We start from the raw sequence: 27,787 nt of genomic DNA on the forward strand, positions 1-27,787 counted from the left end.
GCTGCAAGCAGTTGTCACAGCTTATCTTCACACTCCAGTTTTTAGACATTGGTACAGGCCTATCTATATTAAAATTAAGGTGAATGGCAAATATGGTAGCTTGGGTGAAAATTTGGGTGGGCAAGCATCAGCTCTTTATGAAATCAAAAGCATGCTTTAGAGGAAATCAATATTTATGTCTCTACCCCTTCATTTGAGCAATCTGAAAGGGAACTGTGGAGAGTAGGTTCACCCATATTGCTGCCTAAGCATTCAAGGTGCCACGCAGAATATGCATGAGTTATATGGCTCTTCAGACCTTGTAGCTAGAGCAGGGAGAACTCTGTAAGCCAGTGGCATGTTTTCTGAGAGAAGTAGGCTTGAAAAGGCAGTTCATCACTTCTCTATTCAATAGGAGGAGGATATATTTACTTTTACAAAGGTGAAGCTCTTGATTTAGCACATTAGATTTGAGACCCAAAATTATACTAAATACCCCAAATTAGTTTTTCTAACTGGAATTCAGATATCATAAAAAGTCCTTGTCAGAAAATTTTTTTTTTTCTGCTTCTCCTTTCATTGTTTTCAGCCCCTTGAGGACAGAAAGGAGGGAGTTTTAAAAACTTGAGAAGAAAACAAACCAGAGCAAAGATACAAAAGCAGAACTAAAGATAGACACTTCTCCGAGCTTCTGAGCCCTAGTGTGGGCCTCATCCTTTCTCCTCTGGCTGAAGTGTTTGGTTGATAATCCTTCTACGATGAATGTTACTCACAGAGAAACAAGGTTATCTATCTCACCATTAAGCCACTGGGATTTCGTAAATGCTACTTTATCTTCAACATGAATACTGCCTCCAATGTGAATTAGAGTAAGGCTTGAAAACTTTGCTCTTACTGAAAGAAAACGGTGGCAAAAAGTTTGAAAGACAACCATGTTAAGCATAACTACAACTTTTTAGCCAGGATGTAGAAGGAGTAACTACTTTAACAGTTGTGTCTAAGCAGCTGGTTAGAAACAGCTGCTGTACTATACTATTGCCCAGACAGAACATGATAGTACCTGCAGCTGTTTTGGGTTCGACTGCCTGGTGCATCATAGGGACACAGCAGAACTTTGGTGCTGAAACACACTGAACCATGTAGAGAAAAAAAAGAAAACCCCTTTGGATAATAACTCAGCTGTTTGCTATTTGACAAGGAATCCCAGGGCAGAGCTTCCCTGCTGTTCTTCAGAGGGAAATGTGCTGGCTATTGAAGTTAAAGGTGCTCATGAAGCCCACACTGAGGGAAAGGATGGAGACAATATCTAATCAGAGGGGACTAGTTTGAATGGTTAGTTAACTACAAGAACTGTGATTTGGGCATGGTAATGAACGTGTGTTGTCAGTTACTCTGGGACTAAGCATAAACCCCTCACTTAATACCAAGTTCTTTGTAAAGTAATCATATAAGGTTGCAATAAAAGACTTGAGAGAAATGGGTATCAAATGTTATCATCACAATTTGATTTTAAGTAAGAAAGATGCAGCAATTGTGTTTTGGATTCTTCCAAAATAGTTAAGCTTGATATGTCACCAGCCAAATTCATTCATTATACCTCTTGGTTTCATGATATTTAAGTATTTTCTCTTTTACTATGCAATTTTATTACCCTCTTTTCAACCTCACAGGTTTCTGTTATTCACAGCGGGTGCATGATGTGGGTTTTTTTTTTTGCATCTCATTCAGTTGAAGAATAAGTATATGAAAATAAAATGTTTTTAAAACCTAAACCCACAGGTTTGCAGTTCTCAAAGGAAAATTATTTCAAGTTCACTAGATAAATTCAATTTTTATATTAAATAATTAGCCTCTTAATAAATTTAAATAACCCCTCCTGGGAAAGAGTTTACTTTTATGTCCTTTATTCCACCAAAACTGCATTGCAGTTTTCCAGTCTTTATATTTACATTATTTGCAACTCTTTCCATAAGTGCCAGTACAAATGCAACTGATGACAATCCAGAATAGTCATACAAATGTTCCTGAAAGCAAGGTGCATTTCTGAGCAAATTTTTTTCTGATGTGCAATAATATATATGTATATATTAACAAAGCTTCATAATATAAAATATCTTCCATGGCAAGTAAAACTTCTCCACTTACAGCTTATTCAGATTTCAGTTACATAGACTTCTACATTTCAAGTTAGTGCAAATAATGAAAGTAAGAGCCTGAGCAGAATGATGTAAATACAATGGAACAAGAGAAACAGCAAAATTTTACCAACTCCCTGCATATGGTTGAAACATTTAATCAGTATATCATTAGTATTCTTTATATACAATGTATTTAAATAATTGGCTTGTCTGAACTATAGGCAACAAATTTACAAATTAAAATAAAATAATGTTTCACACAAATATGGAATGTCCGACAAATATATGAAAATAAAAAGCATCTAGTAACAAAACGTTGTAAATCAAAAAGGTAAAAGATGTCTTCTCTGTCTTGGAAGATTTCAAGGCACTTTCTTGGCAAATCAGAATTCTCTCCTTGGTAGAAAGTCTGCAAAAGACAAGGATATGCCATTTTAGAACTAGTTTCAAAACACAGAGGCAGACTGCTTAGTATAACTCTGTTTATAAATCAAGAGTCTCCTGTGGATTGCATAAATCTTAAGATTAACTCCAGAATGTCAGTGGGTCTTGCCCTCCTGCAAACACTAATGAGTTTTGCTGTGGCAAATCCTCAGCATTGATGCCAAGAGGTTTAACACATAGCAGTGCATGCTGCTGCATCTTACAGAGAAGTTTCCCATAGTTGTGCCTATTTCTACATTCTGGGCTTCATCAAATGCTTTACTTCCATTTGCAAGGATCAGAATTCGAAAAATACACCCCAACAAAGGTCTGAAGGCTGTAAAAGAGTGAGCAATCGCTAGGAAGTACGTCTGCTGCACACCAGTTCCGGAGCCGCCGCGGCTCTGAGCAGCCCGCACCATGGCCTCGGCAGCCTTATCCATGGTCCTGAAACGTCCCGCGGACGCGCCCCCGCCGCTCCCGCTCCAGCTACTTCCGCGGGAAATCGGGCTTTTCCAGGGCAATTTCATTTCTAACAGGAAAAGACCACGTCTTTCTTACCCGAGCACTTCAAAGACAGGGAGGAAAATATTCGCATAATAGCAGTGCAGGTTTTGGGTTATTTTGTTGTTGGTTTTTTTTTTTTTTTATGAGGGAAACACAGAATATTTTAGTACCTGCAGGAGAAATACTTACTAATTGGTGTCAATTATTTGAGTGGGAGAGCCTCATTCTCTCTCACTGTCTCATGACTCTCTCAAATGTTAAAGCAAAGACAAATTCCCTTGCAGTAAACAGCAGCTATGACCCTATCCTCTCTAAGCTAGTGTGAGGAATACATCCTCTGTGCCAGAAGACAGAGTAGATGCAATCACAGAATCCTGCTAGAAATGCAGTCTTTTTGAGGGATGAACATATATAACTCCTGAGCTGCCCTGTCTGTTCGGAGGGAAGACAGACTGACTCCTGCCACACATTCTTCTCAGAAAATGTTGCCATTACAAAAAGATACTGGATATAAGTAAACATGAAGACCTGTGCCTGTCCTATTTCTAGTGGAAACTAGACGCTCTGTCCATTTGGTGAAGGAAGAGGGTGAGCGAGCACAGAGGCAGCTGGGATGCAGCTACTTGATCACAGCTCTACTTCTTCCTACAATGTTTCCTCTATTTTTAATGAAGTAGAGAGAAGTGAACAAGTTTAACTGAACACAGTACACATGAACTGCGAGCATTGCTTACCATCTAAGCCCTCCCTTCCACACCTGTCATCTTTGAATGTACTTTTGACAGGCAAATTAGAACACCTGGATTTGCAAATCATAGCAACTGTTGATCCTTTTGTATTTTAAAGATGGAAGAATGAGATAGATGCTTCTGTACTGTAGATATGGAGGCAGATCTTTAACTCACCTTTGTGAAAGAAAAGGAAAAAAAGTATTGGAACACCAAGAAATCTTTCTGGAAACTCTGAGCCATGAACCCAGAGGTGTGAAGTGATACAGATGAGGGACAAACACAGACTAAATAGGTGAAAATGCAGAAAATGAGAAAGCTGAGATCTGAAAGAGAACACTGATGAACAAACAGGAATTTAGGCACCTCAAAAAAACATTTTAAAAAAGTGGACTGAGAAAAGGATTTCTTTCCTCAGTAAGGAAAGGTAAAGAAGATCCTGACAAAGTAATGGTAGACCTATTCAGTCTCTGGTTCAGCGTCCCCGATATATTCAAAACCATCTGCAAGACATGGAAGGCAAGAGGCCAAACAGGCTGAAAATAGTTAAGAAAAGGAGAAAGAAATTATGTCATTTCTTCTTAGCACTGAAATATTGCCATATTCTTCAAAGCATTTTCTAACAGCCACCAAAATGAATCCCACCTCCACTTGGAAATCAAATCAGCTAACACTGACTCATATCCTACTCTTCCTTTCTTATTCTTGATTAGTATGAATTGAAGTCTTGATGCAGGAAGAAATGACATACACAACTCCCCCAAACTCCAAGCTTGCAGTATTTGTCAGGAGGAGGTGGTGAAAGGAAACCATCTTTGAAGAAATTTAAATAAATTAAGTCACTGATTTTATATATTTCATTGGTCAATAATAATCACTGAGGTTTTTCAAATCACTGTTGGGAGTGTAACTGTCCTATTGATATTCAAACAACTCAAGAAAATAGCTCACTTGAAGATGTTTCTTCAGTGACAATGCTGTTTAATTAACACGTTTAACATGCTATTCATGAACAAGAGTAGTCTGGTTATTTCCACAGTCTGTTACTTGAAGCCTTTAGCTTTGTCACATCTTCATGTTCAGTTTACTTTCATCACCATGAAGTGGTATTAACTTTGGAGAAGTTGTCAGGAGAATGATGTAGGAATGAAAAGTTGTCTAAAAGATGACCAGGCTATCAATGAAGACTGCATTGGCAGACCTGAGACCAAGACATTTTTCTTCTTCTACGGATAACAAAGCCCTCTTCTGAAAAGCCTGAAATAAAAGTGTTGATGAAGTCCTCACACATTTTTCTTTCACCAACCAAACTCCGTCTTGAAATTCTAAACAGTAAGAAGCCACCCAGTACATAATTGTGGACTATGGTGCCACAAGTGTGTAACTGTAGGAAATTACAGTGGGCCCTACAGAGGTATCTGTGCTTATTTGTATTTCCATGAGGAACCAGTCAGTCTTTACAGCAATGCCAGAACTGCATGTTGATGCACTCTGTTAATGCCACATTTATGTATGCACGCCTGATAAAAAGTGTGGAGTAAACCACTAGACCATTCAACAAATAACAAAATGAGTGGGAAAAATTATACTTACACAGCAAACATCCTAGGACTGTGTACACAAAGGGCTCATTGCTAATCTTGTTAGCAACCTTGCACACCTTTTGTAATCTATAAGACAAAATCACCCACAGCAATAATGAATCTCAGTTGCCAGATACCCTCAAAAACCTGCATAAAATTAATTGTAGATTTTGTACCAGAATTTCAGGCACTCTACACAGTGAAACCATTCTCTGATGGATATTCATGAAATGATGTGTGTAAGATGGAAAATTAGATTCTACCTTATCCTAGCCAGAGCTCTAGAGGAAATGTGAGTGATGCAATTAATTTTCTACCAGGTAGCTTCCTGGTAGCTTCCTAAGATGTAGAAGACCAGATTCAACTTCCAACTTTACTTGAAGGAATTTAACTCATTAACTGGGAGGCTATTCTAAGCAGCAGACTGTAAGATAGTTTGAGGCCAGACTCTTTCAAACTTATTTGAACTTTATTTTCCACTTAGAATTAACATAGATGGAAATCCGTATTTACCATGTTTAAGTATATCTTCTAATCATCAGACTAGATATAATAGTGTCCCACTTGCTGTCTCTCTGTGTCCTTGGTTCAAATGACCACTTGGTTCAAATGGCCCTTGGAGCCATTACTGTGCTTTCTGATGGAAAGATCCATTTGGTAACAAAAAATACTTAGGTGCAATTTTCTTCTCTTGCTTGATAAGTATTTTAATAAAACTTAATAGAAATGGTGCCAAACAGCAAGAGATTGAATGCTAGCCTGTGTTCAGGTCTTCAGGGAATGTTTGTACAGAATATAACCATGTCAGCAGGAGAGGAAATAATTCATCCTCAGACATCCTATGGTGACTAAGATGTCCCTGAAAGAAAATACTAAACCCCTCTAAAGAGAAAAGAAGAAAAGATCCTGGCTATGACAAGCTTTGATAGCTCTTCTAAGCCTGAGTGCTGGGTAAGGTTGAGACAGTTCTGAGGATTTAGCTCTCTTTTTTAGATAAGCAGAACATTTCAGGTTGAATGAAATTCATATTATCTGCTTTGGGTTTGGTTAATGTAAAGTATTAAATTACTACTTACAGGCTGGAGTTGAGCAGTCCCTTGTGTTGTGATACAGTCGATGAAAGTGCTTGCTACACTCTGATGAAAACGTGACTGGCCCTGTCCAAAAGTAAGCATGAGTTAATCATAAACCTTCCGTGTCACTGCTTTGCAGCTTCAATTAATGTTCAATCTCTTTTTGGCTAAAATTATATTTGGACTTTTGCTACACCTTATATCATTATGATGCAACTCAAGTATAACAATGCTACTGAAATAACAGGAAGAAATACTATTGCTACGCTATTATGCTTATGATCTGAATAACAGAAAAGTGGCCCTTGAAAATGACGGACTGACTGAGCCTTGAAATTCCAAACTTAACAGTAAAAGTTCTTACATTGTGAAAAACAGAACAGTACAGCTACAAAAGAGTTTAGTTCACTCAGTAGACATCAGTGGTCTAATTCAGAAGGAATAATGTAGATGGAATGTGGATATTATTTCTAAAGATAAATAAATGCAACATTTTAAGCAAATAGGAGTTTCCACACCCTGGAAAGATGAAGTAGTTTCATGTATTAACACTTCTAATTTGCACATAGATGGTTTATGAAGTTCTTAATATACAATGTGGGTGTCGAGGAAAAAAAAATAAAAGATAGCTGAGTAACATCTAGGAACCTGATCTCCTGTTAAAACAGTCCTAAAAAGAAAGGGTTCAGGCATGCAGAGGGCACCATGTCAATGTCTGGGTCAGGCAAACTCCTATGTGCCCAGGATGTGCTGTGTCTTTGTCTGTGCTTCCTCCTCTGGACATACAGTGTCACCTGTCTGTGTTAATATTTGATAAGACTATGTAGCTACTGGTCTTTAAAACATGGCTCAAAGGTAACAAATTGCCAAAGAGCCCTTCTGTAATTGCTGATGGTCCTGGAAAGGTATTATTGATGGCATCCAAGTTAGAAAGGAGAGAAAAAATGTAGTAATTGCACCATGTAACCTGCTTAGCCATACTACCACTGTTAGGATGAGTTTCCTGTGATCTGGACAGAAAACACTGACATAAATTGACAATAAAGGAACAAGACTAAATCCTCTAAATTCAGCGCAAATAGGAACCCTGAACACGAAGAGCTTGTTTAAAGCAAAGATACCAAAGGATCCATACGAAATACTCTGTGTTAACTAACTTTGCTGTCAGAAGACTCAAGCTTTTCTGGGCAAAAATTATTTATTTCACAACTTTTAAGGTGGGTTATCAGCCCGGTAAAACATACCAAGCCAACTGCCTCTGGATAGTGGAGCCAAATGACCACATGCTTGAGAGAAGATTTCTCTCTATAACAGTGAATACACTTGAACATGAGACTGATTTTACAGTAGGATGTGGATTTCATGAGATTTTTCACTGACAAAATAAGCTTTTCAGCAAACTCACAAAGCAGCGTTTGCAAGTTTGAACTAGAAGATTGTTGCCATTTTTTATCTGAGGGAGCAATTAGGCTCAAGAAAAAGTATGCAACTTGAAATTTTCCAGGATATATGGAGATAAGATCAGCTTTTGTCACTAAGTAAATTCTGTGTCCCTTCAGATAATATATGGTTTTCTACTCTCTTCCCTGCCATCAAAAATAGGCTGTTAATTTTATTTGCGCCTTACAGAGCACTCCGTGTCAGCTGGCTTTTCAAGCTGAATTGATAGATAGCTTTATGAGTCACAAGATTATTTATGATTTTTCCTATAGTTGAGGCCTGTTACATATGGTTCTTATTTGGCTTTAAATGTGTCTACCATTCTTGGCATACTAAAAGCGTACAATAATTTTCTTAACCCTGAAACTGTAAAGATAATGTTGACTTCCCCTTCTCTGCTTTTTCACAACTTCATTAGTTTAGAATGTTCTAACTCTTGAACTAGTAAGGACTATAGCTGAACAGTTAACTAAGGTTGATAGAAAAAGGATTACAGGATTACAGTTTGAACAGAATAAAGAAAACCAAAGTTAGGCTGTATTTTAAGAAAACGCCTACAGATTACAGGATTCAATAAAGCTGTGAAAAAGAGACAGAAAAGCCCATCACTGAAGATTTTAAGAGCATATTAAGGAAAAAAAAAAAAAGGCAAAAAGATGTAGGCACAAATTCTGAGCCAACAAAGAAATAACCTGTAAGAATTTTGAAATTAATCTGCTTTACTTATTCATTCCAGCTAATGTTAGTCAAATAATTTCAGCAATTTTGATGGCAACTACTCATGCAGAGAAGGAATATTAATTTAATGAATGGCTCCAGGCTTTCAAGCATTTTTTGCTCTTTTTTCTTTTCTATGATTTCGTATTCTCAAATACCTTTTGTAAAACTCATGGTTGCTTTTCACTGCTGTTTTTGAGTAATGAAACTTGTTCTGTATTCATTATTTAGCTTCCCCAGATTCTTATGCTGAGTTTTTTATGGTAGCTGAGCAGTTTTGCAAAGTTACAGATGAAAAGGAAATGGATTAAGTACTAATATAAGCAAATCTTTGTGACTGTCCTTCCCAGGAGAGGAATTTTCAGTATTCCTGTGCTACATAGGATAGCATAGTTGGAATCTCTGTGCTCTTCTCATTTCTTTCTCATATGGACTGGAAATAGTAAACTTCATGAGTACTTTTGTTTACTGTAAGAGTGAAGGGCCAGCTGGGTCTGGCACGTTTCCTGTAAATGATGTTAGGCTGCGGCTGGCAGAAAGATCCTTTAAGTTGTGCTTATCCTATAGGTTTGAGGACACCTTCCCCATGCAAAAGAAACAAAAAGTTCATTTCTTTCTTGCCAAGGATTGTCTGAAATTTCCAGCAAAGAGGAAATGCATAATTATTTCCAATTCTCTTTTTCATGCTCCAACTGCCACCCAGTTCTCTAGTTTTTAGTTTCTGTAACCCCAATAATGTTGAAAATCACCAACAGATTTGCACTGTCATACTTTGCAACCTTCACTTTTATGAATTACAGAATATTTGGAAGTGGAGAGTAAAGAATCAGTGCAAGCATCTTGCTTTTGATAACTCTCTTTACATACATTCAAAGGATACAATATTTTTCCCAGTAGTTACCAAGTCCCAAAGGTAAGTGCATTATACAGCTCCAACTGTTTTTAAGTGCTTGACTGTAATCATAATAAATTTTCACATTTGAAATCGCAAATTATTTTTCTTTCAATTTAATTTACACTGATTTAATCCTTCCCTTGGTAAAATAAGTGTCCATGTGTTTAAATCATGAGAAAGAAGACAAAAAGTGTTTCCCTGATATAGTGAAAATTTAAATGGCCACATAGGTCTGCTTCTGAAAGATACATGCAGTCCAGTGAGAAGTTTTAAAATTAATGAACATGAAAATAAATATGCCAAGCAACAATAATAAAAATGAAACAATAAGTTTTACCTTACCATGTTTTGAAAGTTATTTTAAGCTAGATTATTCAAAGAGATGTAATTAGTGTTGTTTAAAGTGTAATTAGGGTTGTTTAAAGAATCCTAGTCCTAAAATATGCAATTTAACTTCACAAATGTTAAACTTGGTGCAGAACCTCAAAAAAGTTAATGTGACTCTTGTGGCTACTTAGAATATGCATATATACCAAAATTAAGAGCAAGCAGCTGCCTTACCTGTAAAATGTTTTATGAACTTGTCTTTTAGAGTGGAATCTCTTGGAAAAATTTCTGAGGAGAGAAGAAAAAAATATATCTGTGTAGTACAGAAATTACAGTAAAAGCCATGAAAGCATAATATGCCGAGATGTCTGCTGTAAAGAGGCCAAAGAGCTTCCCAAATTAACCAGGGGAGGGAGAGGGCTGGTGGTGTTAACATAGTGAAATGTTTCAGGCAGTTCACAGATCAATACCAAATGGTCAACCTACAACACACTATCTGATATCATTTCTGCACATCTTAGGTTCTGAGTTGGGCTATGACTTTAGAAAGACCACAAACAGTATAAATACATCATCATGTTATGACAAGTATTTGAGTACCTGAACAAATTATGTAAAATACCTTGATAAATGAAAACCAAATACTGTATTTTGGGTTTTGAAATAACAAGTACTTGAACAGAAATGTCTGCTACAGAGCAGCTTAGATGAGGGCCATGCATATTTTCATTGCGCTATTAGTCAAAAAGTAGTACTCCTCTCCTGTGAAAACTGGTGTGAATTTTAAAATATTCCCTTTCCATATACGTATTTTCTCCAAAAAGTACAAGAGAAAATACAAATCTTGTAACAGCCGAAGGAATCCAGCAGAACAGAACTGGAGCTAACAAAAAAAACCCTATACTTTTTTTTTTTTTTGCTATGGGATGCTGCCTCTGGCTTACAGCAGAAACTTTTGATGCAAGTAAATATTCCCAGAAGTAGTTCTGTTCCCCCCAATATCATAAATTTTCCACTGGAAAAGTGGAAATATTTAAAAAATTATTGAGTAACTGCAGTTATTACTTCAGACAGTAACTGTACGTAACAGCTGCATGTTATGTTAAATTCAAAAGAAATATCTTTCTTAACACTAATACAAAGAACACGATTAACTTGTAGTATTAGGACTTGCAGCTAAATATATTTATTCACTGAAAATATTTCCTGACCACTAATGTAATTTTGAATAGTTTTATTCTCCTACTTACTTTTTTTTTTTCCAGTTAATTCCCCATCTGAATTAACATTTAGACCAGAAGAAAGCAAGTTCCCATTCATACTATAGGAAGATGTTGGTTATCTGCCAAAATAAATTCATACCATAGGCTTTAGGCAGTTTCTCAGAGGTCACATAAGTGTATTTTAAGGCTGGGACTTAATCTAAAATGCTGTTAAGCTGAAAGTCTTACTGCAACTCAGCCAGGCTAGGCTGGGTTAGTTAAGATTCCTTGAAAATCTCAGTTTTAACTAACTTGTTTCCTTTCTGCAAATGAAATATCACCCTTTCTCCACCAAGCTTAGAATTTTACTGACATGAAATGTCAGGTAGTTTAAAATTACACAAAATGAAGCATATGAAAAGCCAAAATCATGAAACAATCTGTGTGAGTTTTGATGAGATGCCTCAAGTGGACCAGTACTGATGAATAACTGAAGTCTGGTGAAGGTTGGGCTAGGAACAGGCCATTGTTGCTCTGACAAAGAACATTTAGACCCTTTCAGAACATTTAGTCCTTTCAAAGTCTGTAGAATTTGCTATGGGAACAGTAGCTGCCTTTTGCCCCATAAAATTATTTAGGAAAAGTCTGTAATAAAGTATACAGCCAAAACACCAGCCCTAAATGCACAGAAGGTAAAATAGGATAATGGATTTGATGCTCAGGCAAGGAGCTAGGCATTGCAAGCATAAAATTGCAGCTGCATCAGTAAGCCTGAGAAGGAATGCTGCAGAGTCTGCTTCCCACGAGTAGTCTACATCAGCCCAAGGTTCACACCAGCCTGGCTACGCCTGTCCCAGTAGGGAAAACTAGGTCAGTCGTGTGTTAGAAAGTGGCTGAATGATATTGCCTGCATGCCTGCTCCTCCCCTGCTGTGGCTGCCATTCCTCCAGGCAGCAATCAGCTTTTCAACATGTGCCCACGTTTCAGCTTTCTTCAAGTGTTCATTTTCTTCATAATACAGTGCATTTGCTTGGTCAAACACAATCAGTAAGCCCCTAGCCCTCCACAAAGACAACTTAAGCTCATTTGTATAAAAATCACGGGCAGCACAGGTTACTGAAACACTTCGGTCCACTGGCTCTAACAGCAGGGGCAACTCGAACTGAACTATGAACTGCCAAGACAAGCACAGAAATTTTCTTCCGTCTTCCAGCAGCATCGCCAACCCCTCCTATCTGTACACTCCAACTGTGAGGCTGAGGTCTCAAAGGACTTAGCATTTCTATCAAACTAATGAACATCTTTTTTGCATAGAATATGTATCACTCACTTCCGACCAGATCACACTGCATCCAACAGCAGGATCTCAAATCCATATAGAATGCTTTTATAAAGTGAAAGATCATTATGATAAAACCTCTATGCTAGCTTTCCCTGGCATCTAACAAGCTCATAGTTACTGCAGTCATATTTCATGTGCTATCACTTATTAAGACAGATATTAATTAATATCCATTCTCACAATGTATGCTCACATCCTCACAATGCAAGTTAAATACCTTTGACATATTAATTTCACAAAGGAAAAGCAGAAACATGAATATAATAAGACAGATTGGCAAAGCATTACTAAAATTAAAACACTCGAAAGTCACACTGGGCAAAACCACAAAAGAATTTATTCAATCCATTCTTGCCTCAGGACTGTTACAAAAACTAGTAAAATGCAGAAAGTATAGAACCCATGGGATACAGTAACTCACTGGTTTTAATCAGTGGGGAGAATACTTGGATGGTAACAGGCTTACAAAATCTGCATTGCTCCAGAGAGAGTATATCTGAGATAAAAGGCACTTGTGGTATCTATCCTGGGTTCAATCCTCAGTATAGCTAAGTTTATAATCATAAATAATATTACTTTCTTAATTTTTCTTCTTATGGTTTCTTTCTCATTTACATTAGGACCTTTATGTCTGTCCTTAGGTAAGTACTCCTCTGAGGCAAAATGCTGCCCATCTTACACCCCTTCCACAGACAGCAACAGCCATAGACAACCATTAAAGTGGTGCTAGGACCTGTTTGCTACTGGATCTTCTATCTGAAATGTTAAGAATATTTATAGCAAAATCAGAGAATCATAGAATAGTTTGGGTTGGAAAGGACCTTAAGATCATCAAGTTCCAACCCCTGCCGTGTGCACAGACACCTCACACTATACCAATGTCACCCGAGGTTCTTGTCCAACCTAGGGACAAGACAAATTTAGAGAGTTTTCCAGCTCTGCTTGTCAGACAGAATGGTTATGTTTATACTGCAAAGTTAGTTCTAAGCCATCTATACTGTCAATTTTCTCAGATGTGTCTGAGTTTTATCCCACGCTGAGATAAGTGAGATGATGAGGAGAAACAGCAAGGTCTGAGCTAAGAAGCAGTGAGCCACAGGTGCTCTGGTTCCCCACTCTTGCATTTTGTTGTGAACATTCCAGAGTTAAGCTAATTCCCTAGAAAATTATTCTGCACAGTTTTCAGCTATTCAGCACCTGGTAGCTGACATAAATTTTAATTTTTCACTAATATGGACACAATTGCAGAGAGATAGAAGACTAAATAAAGCACAGCCCTGGGCTCAGGCATGGGCTCAACCTGCAATGTAAGACACAGTTGCTTCCGCTTGGATGAGGCTTTTCACTTTTTCGCGCTTTCAGTTTCTCTGTGTTTTGTCTGTTCTGACTGTAAAGCTGTGACAGCAGGTGCTGATTTTTACCCTGTATTTGCACTGTCTCCAGCACCATGTCACCATTATTGTGCCAGGAAAATTCATGTCCTGCTGGATTATAAATAACAAGAGCTGTATTCGCAGCACTGAAGCCAAATCCACACAACAGTTCGTTCGTTGGCTTGGCCATGAAAACTCCACATCCTCAGGTGATATCACCTTGGCATTAAAAATCACAATTTGTTTATGCTCCCAAAAGGCAGCCTTTGCTTATTTTTAGCTTATTCAGAGAAGCAGTGTACATCAGCCAGCAAAAATTCCTCCTGCTCTTGCTCTAGTGCACGTGTACACCAGGGGGATCTACAGTGTCTCACTATAGGCTGTACTGTAGGCAAGCACAGGAAATGCGAAGCAGCACTGTGTTGACCAGGTCCTTTAATCTTTCTATGTAAGAAAAATACAAATCTTCAATAGTCTCTTTTTGTAAGAACATTTTCATGCACCTGAGGAAAAAATTAACAATGACAAAATGCAAAGCAATTTTTCCCTACTTAAAAAACAAACCCCAGACTTGTAAAGCATTTGTGGAAAACTCCATGGCAGGCAAATATTTCAGGAAAACATAAGTGTATCCGAAAAAGCCATAAAACCAGAAATTACACCAGTTACCACTGTACACTGTCTGCCACCTAAATTATATTTGCCAGATTTACTTGCAGGTGTTAATGTGCCCCCTGCAACACACGCCAACTGCAGTATTTAAAGCTTAGCATTTTTAGGTTTAATAATTATCCATTTTTCTGAATATCCATTGTTATTTACAATATGCACTGTATATTGTACAACACTTCTTGAAATTAATGTCTCAGGATAGATTAACAGGCATTTTCTTGGTTTTAAGCCCTTCAAGAAGTTACACAACAGAGACAGGCAGTTCAAATTATTATAATTGTGCAGGAATTTGTTTACAATATAATGTTTAGTCCAAGATGTAGTCAATAGCAATGACAACATATCTTACTATATCTTACAATACATGATCTGATTTGGTTTTTATTCACTTCTAAAGCTATTTTAAATTAATGGAATTGTCTGCTCCTCAGAAGGAGCAATGCTTTAGAAACAGTCTTCTTCCTTTGCTTTTTATTCTTCTTTCCTAATCATATTTTCTCTTACTTTATAATCTTTTCCAAGCCAAATAACTTTAATACCAAGCAATACATCTCAGCAAGTCTTGCATTACCAAACTTGTGATAAATTTTAACTAGGCTAATTGCCTAAATTTTGCACAACTGTGGCACGTACATCATTAAGATAAAATTCTTAATTCCTATATATTTTGTTTAAAGTTATTTTATAACTATGGCGTTTAGAAAACTAATGTCTTGTGCAATTTCTTTCTGTCTGTAAAAAGACAGAAGAAAACTGTCAGCAGTAAGATGCAGCTGACTCTTCTATTACAAACACAGATGCGGGCTTCTAAAAATATTGGTTTAGCGTGAAATTAGCATGTGATTTTTTCTTTTTTTTTTTCTTTTCTTTGAGTCATTTCATGCCATGAAACCGTTTACAGCACAGTATGTGTTAATAAAGTTTTAAATAAAAGTGACATTTCGAAGGACAAGACTCTCCAAAGCTTCAACTTAAACAAAGGCTACATTTGTTCATAGTAAAGGAATAAATCTTGCAGTGGTTGAAATACCATGCTTCTACAAATATTGGAACATTGTCAGCAAAACTATTTGAGTACTTATATAGACAAGTCCCATTTATTTGGACGGAGCTTTTCTTTGGTAGAAACTCTCCACAGTGCCTAAAGATGGCAACCCTTTTCTAACTGTGACAATACCACAAGGTGAAACAGTAGTAGGTTTACAATATCCAGATGGACTTAGTTTACACACACACACGCAAAAAAAAATGCATGGTGATAAAAGTGATAGCAAAACCTTTCAAATGTAAATTCATAAAGAAATTGATAAGGTGCCAGAAGAATTTAAGCAACAAACTAAACCTGAACAAGAGAAAAATACCCAAATAAAGCAATGTAATAGAAAGATGAGTGAATGGAATGATACTGCAATGCCAAGATGAAAGTATCCTCAGCATAATTGAATCAAAAATAGATGAAATATTTACTAAAGCAGTGCTAAAAAAAATCACCGCAAGCCATAACGCAAAATATATTCAGAAATTTTGATGACCCAAACCATCTTTCTTCTGTATGACTCAATTTACATCTGTAATAATTCCTATAAATGTTGAGAAAGGATGTACTGCCTCAGTTAAAAAACCCAAACAGGTTTTGCTCAAAATCAACAATTAAAATAGAAAACAGTGCAATGATAAGGCATCCAAGTGGAGAAAAAAAATGTCAACATTCATTGTTAAGAGCACATTATGGTGCTGAGTAAAACATAGGTGTTTGACTACAGTGTCATACATGGGATTCCCATGGTAAAATACACTGTGAATAAATGCAGCATCAAGCATGCAGCTAGAGACCTGACCCAGGCATTCCCGCTAAAGGTAGACAGAAATATGTGGTCACGACTGTGGGCAACTGTCACAGGGATTCAATCCCACTCCCTGACTATGGCATTTGCCACACAGCGGTTTCACAGTGCTCAGGAGAACAGCTCCTAACACCACTCTCAGCAAGAAGAGCTGAATCAATTAACGTATACTTCTTTCTTCAGTACTCTGACCAATTTAAAGGGCTTAATCTCCTACTTTCATTATTCTACTTTGACTGTGACCAGGTTGCACAAAACCACTATTTCAGGGCTTATGGCTTGTCAAAGTTCTTACATGTAAAATTGATGATTTCCAGCAGCTTTGGTCAGAATGGTATTACTTTCTCTTCTGCAAACAATAGCCATGTTAATATAGATTGAAATATTAATATAGATCCTCATGTGGTGTCTCATACAGCAGAGAAAGAGAGTATACATTGTTGAAAATATGTGACATTTGTATTCCCTACTCAGGCACCAATTGATTCTGGGGTCTGTCCAAGAGTTCTTGAAATACTTAGGACAAATTTGTGGTTGTGTTAAAACAGTTCATAGACTGATATATTTTATGCATTTTCTATTGCAGTTTCCCACAGGGAGGCAAGAAAAAACACTGCTTCGTGTAACAGAGAGAAACACCTTCCATCATTAACATCATAAATCATTAAACATTTTCTATTATTTGTGTTAGAAATAACTGCCATATGAGAAAATATGAACTTAAATGATGCAATTTAATTCTCTTAGCCACCTCATCTGTGGTTTCTACCAGATAAGCTTTATTTCTGCTGTTTTGTTCTTTTCCCTCCTGTTTTACATAATGAAAAGATTTATAATGATTTCTGACTTTCTTAGTAATTTGCTTGCTTATACACACTCACACACACATACACACACTGCTTTCCCCCAACAGATCTGCAATCCATTCCTAAAGGAATGTCTAAAGACAAGGGAAAATATCTATTTCTGTGTGCAGCATTCCGAGACGTCACTGTGTTACTACTCCTGTTAAGTAACACACACAGTTCCCACTTACTGAATACTTTTATTTTGAGACCGTGATGTGTACATACTAAGTTCTGCGGGCATAGATGGAAAATGAGTCAATGCCTCAGACAGACACATTCCTTTCTGTATGTAATACTGCTGTCTGAAATTCAAACCTTACCGGATTCTTCCAAGCGCTTTCTATCCCTGTCTGCTCTAGCAGGTGAAAAATTACCTGGTATCTTAGCATTTTCTGAAAAAAAAAAAGACTTAAATAAACCCCCCAAATGCCTCAAACCCCAAAATCCAAACTGCTTAGTTTCAGAGATGAGAGCTTCTGCTCAACAGAAAATCTTGAATTAATCTACAACTGCATACCACTGCCATCTACTGAATGTAAAATATGCTGAATGTGCTCATGCATACCCTTGTGCTCTGAGAGTAGAGCTTACTAGGCTTCCCATTTACAACATCTAACAGGAGCCCTTTCAGTTCTCACAACACATTGCTCTCTAGAGCTTGAGGGTTACAAATAGGGTGCAATTAAGAATTCAAAATAAATGACTTGGCCAATTTATCTTCTGCTTCTCTAAGAGCAGATATAAACCGTATTCTAATTTCTTTGGATTTATTTGCCATCCCTAAAATCTTTGTTTAGTATTTCAACTTTAGTCATAGAGACTATTTGGAATGCACATTGTGATATATGATTGTACCTTATTAGTCAAGTCCTAAAATGCCAGTTCTGCTGCCACATCAGATAAATGCTTCCACGCTTATTTACTTGTCCACGTTTGAAATGCTGCTTCTAAGGATACTTAAACTAGTGACTGAATGTTTACTTTCCCTGGTATTCATTCCAGCAATATTTTTCTGATGTGAGCATGGCAAATACTACTCCTTTCAAATGCTGAGTAATTGATACATCCTCAAATTCTCCTAACTTTAGTTATGAATACAATAACTGGCATCATATATATATATATAGTTAAATGTCTTTATTATTCAACATTCATCAGGAACGTGAGCAATAAAGTGGGCTGTGACATCAGGTCAATTTAGAAGTACAATGGTATGACCCCAAAGAGAAAGCCTAAAAGGGTCTGCTTTCATCATGACTGATAACATTTACATTGTCAGTCACCACTGGTGAGATCACTACATTAAAGAAATCAGTGTAATTCTCAAATGTACAAAAAGATGGGCATAAAAGGAAGCATCAGCTTCCAAATTGAAGTCTTCCATTTAGTCACAATCACTATTTTTGCCTCTCTTCACTGCCAATTCATCACATATACTGCCAACCACTCAGTCTTATCCCAGAGTCTCTACTCACCTATGTCATATCTCTCTTACTCACCCTTGTAAACCTTATCTGCATCAGTTGCTCTCTTAAACCTGGAGGGGATTCATATTCACAGGACATTCATAGGATAGTAACCACAATCTATTTAGTACTACCGAAACTGCAATATTCAAATACTGAACATTTAAAAAAATGCACAAAATATTGTACGAAGGGATTCCTGACAGTAAAAACAGATTAAGGACACCTTTTACAAACCATAGTAAATTGAGAAAATTAAGAAATTAAAAACACATAAAGAGCAAAGGCATACTGCTTTCCTAATTTACCATGCCTTGGTTTTGTCTGTAGCACTGTATGTTTATATGTCCTCATAACATTTGTCTGATAGATTGACATATGTGCACCGCAGTTTGGAGTAGATTTGAAGTATTTCAAATTTTTAGTTTTTCATATTTTGTTTGGAATAGAATTTAGTTTGGGGTTTTGGGTTTTTTTTTTTTTAGATTTCTATAAATAGTCTTGAAGTAGTTTGAAGTGTTGCCTTTTTATAGTGAAGATGGTCAAATCCCACTCTTACTGACGGCTGTGTAGTCCCCCTAACTCATCAATACTCTCTGCAAGGAAAGGGGCTTTGGACCCACATATTTTGCTGTATTATTATTACAGAGACTTTCAGGTGGGTACCAAAAAACCAGATTACTAACTTTAGACACTTGATTTCAGTTGGATTTATAGCCTTTATTTAAGTCATGGGGCAGTAAGATTTAGCAACACTATTATAAATAATATAGAAGATTCTGTACATACTGTAACATAAATAGTAACACAAAAAAGCAAGGCTAATGTGACTTGGACCTTTCTTCAAGAAGAAAAGAATATTTATTTATCTATGCTATCTAATAAACAGGCAAGACAAGTCTTACATTAGCTAGGCACGTTTCAGTTCTTTGAAAAGGTTATGAACAAGATTCTAGGATGTGTTGGCTGAAATAGCACATGGCTGGATTTAATAAATCAAATAAGTTCAAGCCCTATGATTCCAAGTATGAAATACTAGCTTTAATCAGAAAAACCTATCTTACTTATGTTCTACGTGCTATTAAGCCCATTGGGGTATGGCCCATGAACACCTAGGAGGGAGGAATTTCTCATGGAATCCCTACTACTTCTGTCTTCATGGAGTCCTTTTGATTAAATGTGAAGCCTTACCTAAAAACTATGGAAGCTTGTAAATACATGATGATGAGCCGCGTAAAAGGCACTCTTTTACCCCGAGAAGAAATACATTTGTGCGCTGTAGTAGAATTAATTCAATTAAATCCATTCAAATTACAAAGAAGTACACGGGATTAGAAGTTTAATGTCTCAAGCTCCTTGCCATATTTCTAGCACAGGGTAAATCCATATGTAACAACCTACTGATTCAGCTAGTTTTTATGAAAAGAATGTCCATTATCTGGCTGCTTTGTGGATGTGTGAGATTGCAAAACACTGCTGCTTTCAGGAAAAGTCATTAAACTCTGGTGTACATCATGAGACATGATAACTTTTTAAACAGTCCTCTCCTTTTCAAGTTTCTTTTTCCAAAAGACCAGAACCACAATTGTGATGCTGCCTCAAAAGAAGTTACATGCTCCTTCATATTCTATATTTTCTTCACTGCTTCAGTTTTCTCTCCATTCATCTATGGTGGAACATGAATGAAAGTTAAGTTTGTCCTCTTTTTTTAAGAAACTGAGACCATTAGTCCCATAAATCTTCTACCTCTCTACTGGATCTCACAGGACATAATGAAAGCAGAGCGCCCAGTCAAAAGCTCCTATTAAACATGCATTGCTATTAAACAAGATTTTACTTCCCTGTGCTATTAAAGCTAGTATCACAGCACTCAGGCCAACAGTCCCTCCCAAGCACCATCTATGGTAGACCTGTTTTCTTTCAGGCAAGTGAATAGAGCTGAAGTGACAAAGTCCTCTGAGACAGACTTTTGTCTCTAGGCTTTTTTATGCTTCAGATGAAATCAGTCCTTTAACAGAAACTTTCGCAAAATCAAAACAGAAAGAGCAAACAAAGCAAATACATGCACTAATTTTACTTGAGTTTGCTTTTTTCCATTATGCTGCTAGTTGGGAAGGATATAGAAGTTCTTTTCCTTCATAACTCAGCTTTCCAACTTGAACTTACAGGACCATATTTGAGACAGCACAACTGCTCATGTTGCCTCAGTTCCCCACTCACTGTGATCCACATTACTGTAACACACAAAAGCGAAAGCACCTGTGAGAGGAGGCTGGAAAACACATGTAGGAGAGAACAAAAGTAGGAGAAACATGCGTGGAAGAATATGATGTTCATTTTATACCACTTGGAGCACCTACATGGGGTACACGGCACAGGACACCTACTTATCATTCCTACTTTCACCCATACTTAGGTCAATACTTCAGAAGTTATGGATGAAAACTAATTTTAACCATTTTGAACTATGTCACTCCAGTAGCTTTAGCAGCACAAAAGTTGACTTGTAGTCATGGGAGAGTGATAAAGATCTGTTCACATCCATGGGGTCCCAGGCAGCCACTGCCCCTTCTCTTCCCGGACCAGGCCTTACTGTTGCCCAGCCACTGCATTTTGCTTTCTCCACTCCCTTGAAACTCTACGGGGCCTCCTTGCCTTGGCTGGTGTCTGCTGAGCTGTGAGTGGGAACAGAGATTGACAGGAATAGTTAGCATTGATCGTTGCTATGAAGACAACATCACGAACAGCAATTCCAGGGAGGCCTTCCTACTACCTCAGCAGAGCAAGGATTATTTATGGCCTGAAACGGGGTGCCATCCTCCATATAGTTCAACACCCTCCTCAAGGTCAACAGATTATCCCTAGCGTTGGCTGTTCCAAGCCTGTGCACTAAACTATGGGAAGGACATAACTTGATTCTGGAGTGATCTAACTCATTTGAGCTACAGAAGAAGCATTTAATCATGTCTGAAGGATCAGGAGAGGTGGACAAGTGATGGGGAGGATAGTTTTTCCCTGATGTGAACTACTCAGGTTTTTTAATACTGAGTATAATATATAATATTATACTCCTTCTCTCCCCCTCAATCTTTGATTTTTCTTTGCTTAACTCACAATTTGTCAAGGGAAAGCAATTGCTTGAGAAGTGCTCAGACATTGTACTTTCATTTCTCAGAAAAAGAAATCACACCTTGTTGCTGGTTAAAAGACTGAAGTAATGGTATTATCATCATGAGCTTGGAGAGGCTGAACCCTGGCTGGGCAGGGGACAGAGATGTTTGCCACCCTCTGAATGCAGAAACCAGAACCTAAAAACTGTCCTATCTAAATTAGAATATTCCCCACAGTATCTTCTGAGTATGTCCAGAAATAAGTAATTTCTGTATGCGCCATTCATTTATAATGTCATCAGTTACAACAGTCATTCATCATACAGCCAGAATTCGTAGAAATACATATCACTGTAAATTGGCTGTAGATCTTTCCAAAGATTTTTCTTTCTGTCACCTGCCTATCAGTATTTCACCATCAGCAGAACTATGTGAAGGCTCTTACCCAGGTAAGGAAAACGTACTTCCAACTGCACATGAATTCTCCCAGAATCTTTCTTCCTGAATGTAAGATTGTTAGTCAGCTCCAATTGATTTAATTTCAGTTGTAACTAAACAACCTTTTCAAGTTTTCGGTCTTTCTTCTAACAGTCTCCTCACTCCTGCAAAGCCTTCATGATTAAATGGGGAGGTATGGGGGGTATTTTATAGAGATTTTTAAAATGCTAAAGGAAACATGCAATAGCATAGTGGTAAGAGAATAAAATGCTCTATTTACTTCTATTAATAAAGGTAACAAAATTCTCTTACATGTTCATTAAGGAAAAAAATCACTATAAAGTTATAAGGCTTTCAAAACTAGTTTATCAAGGGGATATTTATAAGCTAATGTCTTTGTGTTGGGGCATAGGTCTAATTCTGAGACTGTCAGAGCTGTAATCTGAGACCACATTAAAAGGAGGAAAATACATGTATATCTTGATATATCTCTTTAAAATTGGCTACTGTTGGAAACCAATGTCTGAACCTGCAGTTCCATTTCCACAGTTAGAGTCACAGAAGCCACTCTCTGAACATCAAATTTTGAAATAAAAACCAACAGCCACTAAGGAAACGCATTCTCATAAGAGTTTTAGCTTATGCCTACAGTAATAAAACACAAAGAAGTCCTATATTAGCAGCTCTCTGGATTCAAGGCTGGCACAGAAATGATTCTAGGCAATGTTGTACTCTGAAATAACACAGTTTTGAGGGCTGAAAGCCATTGAAAGGAGAGTATGCCCTGGTTCTGTTCTCCTTGATTTCAATAGAAGCAAAAACAGGTCCTCAATCTGTGTGTAATTCACATGATCTACTTAGCTAAACAATTAAGTCACAGCTCTGACATCTGATATTTATTTTAAGTTCTTAGAGCCAGATTCTTTTCTCTGAGCCAACTCCTTTTTCTATACTGGTGGCACAAAGGCTGTAACAACCATGGATTTTCCCAGCTGGAGATTCTGCTAGCATTAGTAAGTCTTTACCTGTCTGGCAAAACCAGCTTTCATGTTATTTCTTCTTCCTTTGCACCCTCTGAACCTTCACTAGCTTCCTAGGTGAAAGAGTAAGACGCATGGCTATAGCCCTCGTTACTATTCTTCAAATATTCTTAGCCTGCATACTTGCCTCTTCAAATTAGAGGTATCTGCTTAATTTTCAATAATCCAGAGGCTATTGTAACTAATGTGAAAACATACTCTGCTCTGATGCTCCTTCTGTGGTATTTCATGCTGCATTAAGAGGTACTCTGAAGACAGGTTTACCTGAAAAAAACAACCCCACACAGGTTGATTAAAGTATTTGTTGACTGTTGCCTGAGTAGGGAACTTTGTGGTTAATGGCTGCTCCTTTTACATCATTTTAGGCCACGTACTTAGTGAAAAGATATTTAAATAAGACTAGTTTAATGGAGATTAAAAATTATCAGGATGTAGTTTATTGCTGCTCTTATTTGAGTTTACTTTAGGCAACAAACCAGTGTTGAACTGATCTGTTGGAAAATGAGAATCCTCACTGAGGGAATGACCCGTTATGTATGCTGTGGGAAGCCATGGAAAAATGCTAAGCCACTGCAAAGACAGATCAATTACTCAAACTTATCCACCTCTTTGAGTATCTTTACATTATCGAGGAATCAGTCAAGGATCTTGACTCCAGTCTCAAGATAAGATTCACTCATATTCTAATCCCTTATGCCTGTGCCCCTGTATCATTACCTAAAATCTGTAGCTCTCCAGAAGACAAAGCTCAAGTATATGCTCATACATAGCATAGGCCCCAGCTCTTACCCAGTAGTGTGAAGTGGCCTGAGTATCACAAACGTATTTTCGCATTACAGTGTAGACCCCACCTTGGGCAGCTGAAGAGGGATTCAGTTCAGAAACAACTGGAAGCAGGAAGCAAGCAGATCCACCAAACAGAGAAAAGTATGGGAGTTAAGTATGGAAAGTGTGTTTAGGCTCAGGAAAAACTAAACTTCTGCTTGGCCATCCCACTTCTTTTGTTGTATCGCCTTTAGCTACACTACAGTTGCCCTCCACTTCTGGTCAGAATCCTTTTCTAAGGTGTGAGCTTCAATGAACACTTCCTACCTACCATATTTGACTTTCAGACATGCTCTGGGATATAATGGCCCAGAAAAATGGGCTCACAGCTTCATGTACTAAGATTTTTGGCCAAGTCAACTTGGGAGGTAAACAACATCAAAGAGAGTAACACTCAGAATGCAGCGGCCCCTGTGACTCAATGCTTTCTAATCGGCCATTTTCCAATAATTCATTAAGACTTGAACAAAGAGGTTGAAACACTGGCTTCAGCCAACATTAATGAAATTATAAGAAGGATATATTTACAAGGTTGAATAGCTTGAACTCAGCTATAATGATGTTTATTAGTAATTCGTCAATAGCTGCTAAGAAAGCATATTTGTATTTGTTAATCCTTGCCTGTGGAGACCTTTATATTTTTTGGCAAAAGTACATTAAGAAGAATGGATTTCCTTTTTTTTTTTTTGCCTCTGTAACCCCCTGTTTCCATCAGAAAATGATGTGGGATCAAGAAATAAGCCAAACATTGTGTATATAATTATTTTTCTTCTCTTACTATTACTGATCAGTCTAGAAAACAGAACTGGGACAGTTGTAGACCTAGATTAACAGATTTGGACAAGTTTTACATTTGAAAAAGAAACTTAAAAAGGAATTTAGCAACTATACTTTGCATTGTGAGCTTCCTGAACAGCACCACACACATACAGACAAGCACTATGTGCCTAATTCAACAGCACCCTTATTCTTCTTTTCTCCTGTGAGAGATGTGAACATGAAACACACTGAAATACATATATATTTTGAAAAGTAAATGAAAAAAAATCTGAAAACAATTACAGACCCGACATATAATTTTATGCAAAAAAAGCTCTCATTTTTCCCTAAGAGACTCTAATAAACAAGTTAAACTATCCCTAGAGCAACTCAAATGAGAAAATGTATGGCATTATGAAACCCTCAGTATTTTGAATACTAAGCTGTGAATACGTACTTCACTCTTTCCAGAAGGAAAGAGGCATTACAATACTAATTGTTCATTAAACTATAAAGAATAATTCACTGAAAATGATGAGACATATAGGTAAGACATTAATATACTGAAGCTATTTTTTCCTTTTTTTCTTTCTGTAACAGTTTTCACTCATTCATTCATTCATCTATCAGCTATTTGAAATCACTGAACTATGAAGGCAGATATTTCATCTGAATCCAGAGACTCCAAATTATGCCTGAGAAGTTATTGGAGAGCTCTTGACTGAACGCAAAACCATTCTTTGAATGAGACAGAGAGACTCCACATTGATAAATATTAAGAGGAAATTAACTTCTTTCAGTTCTGTAGCACTCTATGCAAGTATTCTGTTTTAGCTATCATGGCTGCTAATAAATGTAGATTCTAGAATATTTGCATAAATTAAACATAAGAACAGCTGCAATACATCAAAAGCATGAATCACAGAATCACAGAATCCCAAGGGTTGGAAGGGACCTAAAAAGATCATCTAGTCCAACCCCCCTGCAAGAGCAGGGTAACCTACAGTACATCACACAGGAACTTGTCCAGGCGGGCCTTGAATATCTCCAGTGTAGGAGACTCCACAACCCCCCTGGGCAGCCTGTTCCAGTGCTCTGTCACTCTTACAGTAAAGAAGTTCTTCCTGATGTTAACGTGGAACTTCCTATGCTCCAGTTTACACCCATTGCCCCTTGTCCTATCACTGGATATCACTGAAAAAAGCCTAGCTCCATCATCCTGACACCTACCCTTCACATATTTGTAAACATTGATGAGGTCACCCCTCAGTCTCCTCTTCTCCAAGCTAAAGAGACCCAGCTCCCTCAGCCTCTCCTCATAAGGGAGATGTTCCACTCCCTTAATCATCTTTGTGGCTCTGCGCTGGACTCCTTCAAGCAATTCCCTGTCCTTCTTGAACAGAGGGGCCCAGAACTGGACGCAATATTCCAGATGCGGCCTCACCAAGGCTGAGTAGAGGGGGAGGAGAACCTCTCTTGACCTACTAACCACTCCCTTTCTAATGCACCCTAAGATGCCATTTGCCTTCTTGGCCACAAGAGCACATTGCTGGCTCATGGTCATCCTCCTATCCACCAGGACCCCCAGGTCCCTTTCCCCTTCACTACTTTCCAGCAGGTCACCCCCCAACCTGTACTGGTACATGGGGTTGTTCTTCCCCAGATGCAAGACTCTACACTTGCCCTTGTTAAATTTCATCCAGTTTCTCCCCGCCCAACTCTCCAGCCTGTCCAGGTCTCGCTGAATGGCAGCACAGTCCTCTGGTGTGTCAGCCACTCCTCCCAGTTTTGTGTCATCAGCAAACTTGCTGAGGGTGCACTCAGTTCCCTCATCCAGGTCATTGATGAAAATATTAAACAGCACCGGTCCCAGCACCGACCCCTGAGGAACTCCACTAGTCACAGACCTCCAGCTAGATTCTGCGCCATTGACCACAACTCTCTGCCTTCTTCCTTTCAACCAGTTCTCGATCCACCTCACTACTTGATCGTCAAGCCCACACTTCCTCAGCTTATCTATGAGGATGCTGTGGGAGACAGTATCAAATGCCTTACTGAAATCAAGAAAAACTACATCTACCGCTCTACCATCATCCCTCCACCTAGTCACTTCCTCATAGAAGGCTATAAGGTTGGTCATACATGACTTCCCCCTCATAAAACCATGTTGGCTGTTCTTAATGACCCCCTCATCCTTGATATGCCTAGTGATGGAGTCAAGAATAAGTTGTTCCATCATCTTTCCAGGGATGGAGGTAAGGCTGACCGGTCTATAATTACCCGGGTCCTCCTTCTTGCCCTTCTTATAGATTGGTGTGACCTTTGCCATCCGCCAATCCTCAGGCACCTCGCCCATTTCCCACGACTTACCAAAGATGATGGAAAGTGGCCTAGCAATGACCTCCGCCAGCTCCCTCAGCACCCGTGGGTGCATTCCATCCGGACCCATCGATTTACAGATGTCCAGTTTGCATAGCTGATCCCTAACCCAATCCTCATCTACCAAAGCAAACTCCTCCTTTGTCCTGACTCCTACTGGGGCTATAGAAATCCGGGGCCCTCGGGGAGAGTCTGCAGGAGTAAAGACAGAGGCAAAGAAGGCATTCAGCACCTCTGCCTTCTTTATATCCTCTGTCTCCAGGGTACCCACTTCATGAACTAGTTGAATCATCTGAATGAAAGCTGATGACACGTGCTTAACTGCATACAAACCAAACTCGGTACTGACAAACACAGGCAAACTTTATCAGGGTGAAAGGAAATAGAACTGAGTTTGCCAGAGCTTAATTAGACCCTGCTTTTTTTGAAATATGAATAGGCTCCAGGTTGACTGCTGCACAAATGGTAATGGCTAACTGTATATCACATTTCCTGTGCTTATTTTAGAAATGTTTCTTTTTCCTTCTGAATTAGAACAGATTCAGAACTATCATAATAGATTAATAATCCATGGTTTCTTCCTTATAAGCACTTTATTCTAAACTGCTGTCTTAAAGGTGTTCCTATTGAACATACGCCATGCTCATACTCAGGCTAAGGTCATTTTACCCTATCACAT

General features: G+C 38.0%; 1 protein-coding gene across 1 annotated transcript in view; it reads right to left on the bottom strand.

Annotated features, from left to right (window-relative positions):
- Positions 1 to 1,886: 1,886 nt before the first annotated feature.
- The window catches only part of ALKAL1 (ALK and LTK ligand 1), a 36,130-nt gene continuing 10,229 nt past the window's right edge, over positions 1,887 to 27,787 (bottom strand). Inside the window, exons 2-5 of the mRNA XM_065669362.1 lie at positions 10,045 to 10,098; positions 6,435 to 6,515; positions 5,369 to 5,445; positions 1,887 to 2,526 (exon numbers count right to left, since the gene is read on the bottom strand). Of these exons, the coding sequence (XP_065525434.1) occupies positions 5,381 to 5,445; positions 6,435 to 6,515; positions 10,045 to 10,098 (200 nt within the window). The 3' untranslated portion in view covers positions 1,887 to 2,526; positions 5,369 to 5,380. The remainder of the gene's footprint in view (positions 2,527 to 5,368; positions 5,446 to 6,434; positions 6,516 to 10,044; positions 10,099 to 27,787) is intronic.

The sequence above is a fragment of the Lathamus discolor genome, chromosome 2 (genome assembly GCF_037157495.1).
Source record: "Lathamus discolor isolate bLatDis1 chromosome 2, bLatDis1.hap1, whole genome shotgun sequence".
In the NCBI taxonomy this organism is placed as follows: Eukaryota; Metazoa; Chordata; class Aves; order Psittaciformes; family Psittacidae; genus Lathamus; species Lathamus discolor.